The 9,257-nt window shown below is 46.3% G+C and overlaps 1 protein-coding gene across 1 annotated transcript in view; it reads left to right on the top strand.

Annotated features, from left to right (window-relative positions):
* Positions 1–301: 301 nt before the first annotated feature.
* sorcs3a (sortilin related VPS10 domain containing receptor 3a) overlaps positions 302–9,257 on the top strand; it is a 221,268-nt gene continuing 212,312 nt past the window's right edge. Inside the window, exon 1 of the mRNA XM_076280316.1 lies at positions 302–865. Coding sequence (XP_076136431.1) covers positions 302–865 — 564 coding nt within the window. The remainder of the gene's footprint in view (positions 866–9,257) is intronic.

Below are 9,257 nucleotides of genomic sequence, written 5' to 3'. Positions count from 1 at the left end.
AACAGATCCCTGAACGTGCACAGTTTAGCTGAAGAGCACTTTTGTAAAAACCCAGACGATCAGGCCGCAGTAACAATTTCACCACTTCGCGTAAGGGACTTGCCTGGTCCTTGAAGGGGAAATATTCCCTTTTTCGCTGCCAGCTATGGAGACGGGTTCTGGTTTGTTACACGTCTTCAATTTAATTATATCTGTATGTTTTATCATATCCGCTAATATTGTAATAACGACCCGGGCAGATATATCTTGTGAATCTTGCCCGTCGCCTTTGCGAGTTAACCGAAAGGATGTACATCTGGATATGCGCACCGTTCCGGCAGGGACTGGGAATCCTCCGACACATGCCGGACCGGAGCCGAGAGTTTTTGACAAAAATATTGGAGTATTCGCCGAACAAGCTGGCACTAGTCCTGTGGATGTAGCTACATTTGAGAAAGATTTTGAACGATACGGAGACAACACGAAAGTCTCCTCGGAAGCTTCAGTTCTGGGTACTAAAAGCGAAGAATTTGATTTGGGAATGCCGAATATCTCCGATGGAGGATCCGAATTTCACAAAGTGGAGAAAGGGGATGCGACATTTTTTAGGGCCAAACGAAGCGAACCGGAGCCCTTTGAATTCACTGAAGGCGCGTGGACCAGCGAAGGCGACCGAATGTTCAGTGACTCATCGACCGAAAGGAAGATCCCCGGCCCGCTTTTGGACGAGCAAAAACGGAGGTCCGAACCCCGGTGGAACAGGGATGAAGCTAAAGTAACCAACACCAAGCAAGACGAGCCGAAACTAACAAGCAGCACTTTTGCTCTAACTGGAGACTCTGCCCACAACCACGCTGTCGTGTATTGGTCTGGGCAAAATAGCAGCGTAAGTCATACTATTTCTTTACTTTCACATGGGTGTGAATTTAACACGGCAGGGCGCTCTTTCAGTGTAATTTAATGACAATTTTATCCGAGCTTGTCACTAGCTCTGGTCTGTGAAACGCTTCCTGGATGATTCGCCGCGTCTGTGATTTCATTCCAATAGTAACAGGTGCATTCAGTGGCGCTCCGCGTTCTGGCCAATAAAGCCATGGAAGTAGGTAGGCTATGCAGCTCGCACTCTAGTCCATCTGGGAGCGTTTTAGATTTGTCCCCCAAATTCAATCGAAAAGGGGGATCCTTAAATGATGTGCACAGTGGTGCCAAGCGACTACCATTTACACTGTTTTTGTAGGTTGCCACGCTCTGCAGCCGGCAACATGAATATCTATTTCTAAAGTAAGACCAGTTGTCAAGTAGAACTAATGTTCGATACGTGTCTGATTATTTTGTCAGATTTAATTTCATAGTCGCATTTTAACAACCCTCTGCAAATGTTGTACTAAATACATGCTCACTGCATTCAGTTATGAACGCGTATTGCTTTATTAAACAACTAAAGGGTTGTCGTGGAGTTTGGGGAAACGAGTGCTACTTTTCCCCGAATCATTATTATGAGATTACATCAGTTTTTAAATACATCAGTTATTGGTCAATTTGCCGAGGTCTAAGGAGCAACGTGTAGAATGTTTAGGGGTAAATAAATCCTACCCCTCTCAAATAAGTCGCTCCTAACAGCAGCAGCGCAAGCTACGGCTGCACTTACACACATGCTCCAAAAGGTGGTGTACAGTAGGCGATTATACGGGAGTATCATTCAGTAATGAACTCTTCTGCGGTTTCTGTGCGTCTGCTCCGGGCGAGAGGGATTAAACGTGCTTTCTCTACAAGAATAGGACCGCATCAGTGCCATCCGAGGACAATTTTGTGAGAGAAGTATATAAAGTATACTGTATATATATGGTTGTTGTACGCGCCGTGCACTAGTCTGGGATAAATTAATGATCACACACGAAAGGGTTCATTGTTTATAATTAAAGTGATGACAGTGTTATTTGCCACATTAAGAATTGTGTAAATTGTGTAAAATGTGGGAAAACTCCCCTCTTTGGTTTGATTTGTTATATGAAGAAACTGCTGTTGCTGCTGGATTTTTAACAAACCCTGCTGACAAGAGAAATCTGAACAAGGTGTCGATCCCGGAGGCGTTTGGTATTCCAGAGCCTCATTCACAATGTCATGATTCTCCCTCTGTCTCTCCTAGTATCACAATGTGAGCCGTATAAATTCACACCTGATTGTCTATTTTAGCAGAGGAGGGGAGGGAGCAACATTGAGAGCACTGGTTTGATCTTTATGTGGTCTTTTTGATCCCTTTTGGCGTATGAAAACAAGAAAACCCCCAGCTTCTTTCCTCCTGGTTCATGGCATGAAAGACTCATGCATATGGCAGAAAAAAAATGACACAATTAACCATACTCCCCACTCAACATAAAAAAAGCCAGCAAGCCCTCACCACATAATTTACATGGCTAATTTGATGTTGTCGTGAGGCGTTCTGTCCTAGTAGTGCTGTTTTGGGAAGGGCGGGGTGTGTGTGTGTGGCGGGGGGGGGGGGGGGGGGGGAGTGGAAGAAACAAATGGTTAGCACAGTCCTTGTCTGAACAGATTAGTCCAAGCTGGATGAACTTGTTCTCTCTTTTCCTCCAACCCCTACTTCCATGACTGCCACAGTAGTTTCCAGCGTGGGGTTATTGTCTGTGCAGCTGCTTACGTGTCCATGGGCAGCCCCTGGACAGCAGTGAGCCTTCAGTAAACATGGCAGAGACGGACATTCGTGTTGAGATATTTTGCCCCTTGGCTGAGGGCTGGACGGACTATGCGGCCTACAACCGTCTCATCCAGAGTACCCTCAAAGCCCCCCCCCCAACGCACCAACACACGCACACACAAACACACACACACACACACGCACCACCTTCCCTGTCCTGGTTACCCAGTGTCATCGTTTGGAGGCTTTTGCTTCTGATTTCTTTTATGGGTTGAATGAGTGGATGGCTGAAGGACCGTGTTCCAGTGAAGAGAGGACAGTGTGGATCTGGATCATGGCAGGGGCTGTGTGTGTGTGTGTGTGTGTGTGTGTGTGTGTGTGTGTGTGTGTGTGTGTGTGTGTGTGTGTGTGTGTGTGTGTGTGTGTGTGTGTGTGTGTGGAGGGGGTGGGGGTGTTGTTGGGTTGGTGACAGGACAAGGTTTCTCGTTGTGCCCTGGCATGTAGTAGCCAGTGCTAATTGGGAGCCACTGTGTGTCCTCCATCCAGAATGACCAGTGTGGAATGTCCCCCTGAGCTGCTGCCTGGCTGTGTCTGGGTGTGAGTGTGTGAACATGCAAGTGCATCTCTCTCTCTCTATCTCTCTCTCTCTCTCTCTCTCTCTCTCTCTCTCTCTCTCTCTCATTCTCTCTCTCTAGTATGCTCTGCGTGATGCCTTACTGACCTTTTCCCTGTTGTGTTAAGCCAACTGACAGGCCTTTCCCCCACTCCTCTCTCTTCTTTTTTTGTGTTCTTCCCTTCCCATCCACTCTCTTCTCTTCCCTTCTCTCCTCTTTTCTTCCCTTCTCTTCTTTTCTCTTCTCTTTTTTCTCTTCTATTCTCTTCTCTCCTCTTTTCCATTCACTCCTCTCTTCTCCTCTCTTCTCATCTCTTCTCTTCTCTCCTCTTTTCTCTTTTGTCTTTGCTCCTCTCCTCTCTTCTCATCTCTTCTCTTCTCCAATCTATCAGAGATTAATGTGAATCCCGCCATGTCTCCTTTGTGCCTCTTTGCCTGGGTTTTGTTGTCTGTGTGGGTTACTTGTAGCGTTCCCCTGGGCACACTGCTGACGTTTATCTAAGCTGTTTATGAGTAATACCCCTTGTATCAGGAGGCATTATCACATATCCTATTTTCAGTCATATCTCTGGCATCGCACTGGATTTCAAACCCCCAGGTGTTTCAGCTTGTACACCATGTGAATATTTCCATATTTATGACTGTATGGGAGGGCTGTGTGTGTGTGTGTGTGTGTGTGTGTGTGTGTGTGTGTATTTGTGGTATCTGATTCTTTCCGGGCCTGATCAATGGCGTTTTCCATGTTTTGATGTTTTTTTTATTGAGCTCCATGGGCTCAACGTTCTTTTGAAGTAGCTCGCTCAATGAAAGAGAAACCACATTTTCCAATTTGCATGAAGGCACCATGGCTGGTTGAGTGTGTTTTAATGCCAACTTCACAGAGGAACGTGTGTGTGTGTGTGTGTATGTGTGTGTCCTCTGTGTATGGTGTTCAGGGTATTCCGCAGATAATTTGTTAGTTAAGGTGGTAGGGTGGGGTTTGCCGTCAGGGGGTGGGGGCGTGGGGGTAGTGCGATAGACTACAGACTCTGTGCAACATTTAATAGGGCTGTAACGATTCACCAAACTCACGATTCAGTATCTATCACAATTGTTGACCTACAGTTCGATACTGTACCTCGAAAATCTCCTTTTAGAAAAAAATTATTTCATTAATTTGGATCACTAAGGGGCAGTTTATACGAGAACGATTGCGAAGGAAGACGACAAAATATTTTATCATAAGTGCCTTTCGTTTACACGGCGACCCCGCCAAAGGGGCTTGAAGACGCAATCTGAAGACTCCTTCCAGAGTGTAGAGTTTTGAAGATGACCCGGGTTGCGTCTCCGTCTAAACGGCTAAACCAAAGATCCTTAATTACCTCTCTGGCTAAACTGTCAAATTAGAATGTCTGCGCGTGACGTACCGGGGTTCTATCACACCACCACCCAGTGGTCTGGAATGCATATCCAATCGAATATCACATACTCTTGCGTCTTCATATAAACAAAGATTTCCCCCTGAGAATGCTCGTCTAAACGCAAATAAAAAAATGAAGACGAGACGCCACTTCTGCGTCTTCTCTTTTCATCACTGTATAAACGTAGCCTAAATTAGAATATTTGAAAACCTGTATTAAACTGTACTGACTTGAACACTGAATATAGGCTACATTTACACATACAAATTGTATAGGCCTATAGCCTAATATATTAATACAGTTGTATCATTTGATATATAAACTGATACAAAATGAGAAAATACTGAATTTATGATATTCATGACAGCACACATTATACAGATTATAGTTTGGGTACTATTTTTATTACAGCTCTACCTCTTTCGGTCTCTTGCTGCTTCAGCTGTCATCAGCTCTGGTTGAAGCCTGGACATAATTGTAAACAAAGTAGCCTAGTTGGCTAGCTTATAATAGTCTACTGGTTTGACTGTTCAGTTTCCCCATGTGTGTACAAGTTTCAAGGTAATACTTTTTCTCTTTGGGACAGGCCCCTTGAGTATTGGAAAACATTGGCATTGAGATGATCAGTGAACTTGAATGCAAGAGTTTCAAACAAATTTGTGCAGCATGCTAATGATGCTAACCGGATTTAACGGTAATTTAGCTAGTGGTCTTCTATGCGTCCTTGCTTTCACGATTGTGAATGTTTTATTTGGATTAAATGTGCATGCTGAGTGGCCTGTCCATTGAGCGCGCGCACGGGGCAAGGAGATGGGGTTTAAGGTAGGCAACCTTTATACTGTTTGGTTGCAGTTGCAGGCATAGCTCTATAATGAAAGCTACTTGAGTTATGAAATTATGATTTAGCCTATTTTTGTTTTGGACAACTAGGTGTACCGGCAGTTAAGGCGGGAGACGTGTGTTGCTTAGGCGGCTGCCTAAGCTGCAGCTCGCTGTGGGAAACACTGTTCATTTATGCACAGGCCTTTAGCTGTAAATAAATGGGTTTCAAACTCAGACTGAGCAAAAACCAATTCCATCAAATCGACAGGTTTATTCAGGAGCACAGCTGGATTGACTGTTAAACTATCAAATAAAGATATCCACATGCCTTTCCTCAGAATCTCAAGACTCCATCTTTAAAGGGAACACATGTTCTGGCAACATGCAGTGGCAAGACAACAGCAGGCTCCCATCCAGGATGTGGTTTCAGCCAACTGTCAGTCCTCTAGCAAGACACAGTGCCAGCTAATATAACTGAAGTCTTTATTTGAATGCTCCACATTTACATTTGGTCACCGAGTGCTGTCGCTACGAGAAAAAAACAACAAAATAAAACGGTTCTACCAAGCTCGAGTTGCTGCAGCCAACAGCTAGAGCTGTCTGGGAGCTACAGTGCTACACTCTGGACTCATGAACACGGGGGCTCATGAACATGGTCCCAGAGTGTAGCACTGTAGCTGCCTGGCATAGCGTTAGTTAAGCTAATCCTTCTCTTGCCATTAGAGGATAATAGGGCTGCCGGTGCTTGTACGGTGAGTTTCTGTGGAGCTTAATGCCAGTTAACCTCCCAGCTGACCCTGGCACCTGTTTACAGCTGAGTGGACAGACCATGCGGACGGAGAGCCTTGTCCAAGGGCACAATAATGCGCGCTCTGGAGTGGCTACATTGAGATTCAGACCAGCGACCATTTTGGCATTTTGACAGTCCGACCCATTAGAGACCACTGAGCTACATTCTCTGAAACAGTGCATACTGCAATCCACTCCCTCTTATCCTTTTTCTTCTGTCAGCGACCGACGTGTGCTCCTCCACAGGTACCGGGGCCGTGACCCTGGTGCTGTTAACACCTGGCTTGGTGCTGTTCGCGCCTTGCTTCACCAACTGAGCCAGAGTAACACATTTGTTAGACATTGTTTTACGAACACCTGTCCTTAACGGAGGCTTCACAGGACGCCCTCTATCTCCCCAGGAAGTATTGATGCAAGTGGTTGCGGTGAGACCTAACCAGAGGGGTCAAATCCTTTATATGAATGCTCATGCAGATGAACTGGACCACACTGCCCCTTGCATCCTTCACTGTGAAGAAACACAGAGAGAGAGTGTGTGTGTGTGTGTGAGAGAGAGAGAGAGAGAGAGAGAGAGAGAAAGCTGTCCCCTTCACTATGGAGATAGATAGAGAGATAACTGCCCCACCCCACTATAGGGAGAGAGCGCAAGATAGATAGAACTGCCCCTCCTTCACTATGGAGAAAGAGAGAGAGAGATTTAACTGCCCCTCATTCACTATGGAGAAAGAGAGATAGAACTGCCCCTCCTTCACTATGGAGAAAGAGAGAGAGAGAGATATAACTGCCCCTCCTTCACTATGGAGAGAGAGAGCGATGGAGAGAGATAGAACTGCCCCTCCTTCACTATGGAAAAAGAGAGAGAGAGAGAGAAAGAGAGAGAGAGAGAGAGAGAGAGAGAGAGAGAGAGAGAGAGAGAGAGAGAGATAACTGCTCCTCCTTCACTATGGAGAGAGAGAGCAATAGAGAGAGATAGAACTGCCCCTCCTTCACTATGGAGAGAGAGAGAGAGAGAGAGATGAATGGAGAGAGGGGAAAGTGACAGCAGCATTAGCGGACTATTCCTGTCCCGTGGTGGATGTTCCTGATAATGTTTGGAAGGCCAATGGAGATGTGTTCTTGTCCTGCCCATTGCCTATCACAAAACTCCAGGCTCTTTACTGCAATTTAGCGACGCTAATGGCCTCCAAAGCCAAGCACCCTCCCCCTCTCCCCCTTTTTGTTTATCTAGCATGGTATAGCTGCTAGAGAGAAAGAGAGTGAGAGAGAGAAGAGATTGAGAGAGAGAGCAAAAGGAGAAAGAGAGAGAAAAAAAGAGAGAGAAAGTGAGTGAGTGAGTGGATGTCATAAATTATTTACTCATCCACGGGGGCTTGCTTCCCCACCCTTAGCCTAATTAGTGTTTACAAATTTGTTTTCCCGGGCCCTTGTTCTCCGGCGAGGAAGTGGCGCTCTGTGGCAGCACGCCACGCAGTGCGCCGGAGAATTTATCTTCACTTGCCCCCGGCGCTCAACTCTTAGCCGCCATGCCAAGATGGCGCTGGTCTGCCAAAGGCTCTCCCTTTCCCTTTTTTTACTGAGGCCTGAACTCTTCTTTCTTCTCCTCTCCTCTCCCCCTCTCCCTCTCTCTCTCCCTCTCCCTCTCTCTCTCTGTCAGTCTGTCTCTGTCAGATGGCTGTCTCAGTGGTTGTCTTTAGTGGCAGTGGATGGCGGTGGGTTTTCACTGTAGATCCAAGTTGAAAAGTGAGTATGTGTGTGTGAGTGTGTGAGTATGTGTGTGTGTGTGTGTGTGGGGGGGGGTTCACACGAATCTGTCGCTCAGCAGTGAGAGAAAAAGAAAGAGAGAGAGAAGGACCATTTATTGAATGAGGGGACCCTTTGAAAGTTAGTACCTCTCAATCTCAGGCTCTCATTACTGCTTATTATTTTGTTGAAGTGCCATTGCTGTTGAGCTAAGCGTGGGAGTGTGTGTGAGTGAGAGAGAGAGAGAGAGAGAGAATTGGAGTGAGAGAAAGAGAGAGATGGGGAGAGAGAGAGAGAAAGAGAAAGAGAGAGAACCAAGCCTGGGGAACTGAAGTGCAATCATACGCTTGGGCACTGATCCTACTCCAAGTACAAGGGTGTCGACAAATCACGCGATCCGGCACCGCGTTAATTAGACTGATATAACGGAGTGTCAAACGTGATTTAGTTTCATCTCCATTTGCGTTATAAGCGTCCCCCTGCTTTCTCCCTTTAGGCGGAGGCGGAGGTCCCCGTCGGTAATATAGCCATGTAATGTGACAGTTCGCATTCCGCCGCAGTCGATCGGCGCGTGGTGCGGCATTTACGGTAATAAGAGAGTGGAAGGAACGGCACTCACAGGTGGCCCGGTGGGACAGTTCAGTGCAGCTGTGTAGGTCTTTACCACTGCCATCAGGGAAGAGTGTGTGTGTGTGTGTGTGTGTGTGTGTGTGTGTGTGTGTGTGTGTGTGTGTGTGTGTGTGTGTGCATGTGTGTGTGTGTGTGTGTGAGGGACAATCTTAAGTGAAGTTGGTCATTATGTCTGCTTCGTTCACACACACACACACATACACACACACACACACACACACACACACACACACAGGGAGATGGAGCGGGTTGAGACTGACTCCACAGTACTAGTGACAGAGAGTGTCATGCATGAAAGGTTGATGCAGAATAATGCACTAGCTGATGCGGACTAATGTTGACACATCCTACCCCAGGACCTGCACTCAATTAACACATTGTCTAATTGAAACGATCTGGCAGTTTATCTATGAAAGAAGGCCTTATAAAGCCATAAAATTGAGACTCGCTGCATTAACTTCGCCATCAGAGCCACACTTTTTATTTCCCATTTAGATTTTTACGATGATAACTCTCTTAAACGCCCACATTACGGAAACGAATTGTGTAAGCATCTTTTCGCTCCGCGCGGGCCTAGATGCGGTTGATAGACGGCCGACGCAGTGTTTCCAGTGGAGGCTTGAACACGACT

The sequence above is a fragment of the Alosa pseudoharengus genome, unplaced genomic scaffold (genome assembly GCF_046254945.1).
Source record: "Alosa pseudoharengus isolate Yale_2024_CS ecotype anadromous, Long Island Sound unplaced genomic scaffold, YU_APseudo_1.1 YU_APseudo_1.1_scf_1, whole genome shotgun sequence".
NCBI classification, from domain to species: domain Eukaryota; kingdom Metazoa; phylum Chordata; class Actinopteri; order Clupeiformes; family Clupeidae; genus Alosa; species Alosa pseudoharengus.
Note: the sequence above shows the minus strand (reverse complement) of the source record. Positions and strands in the feature narration are given on the sequence as shown.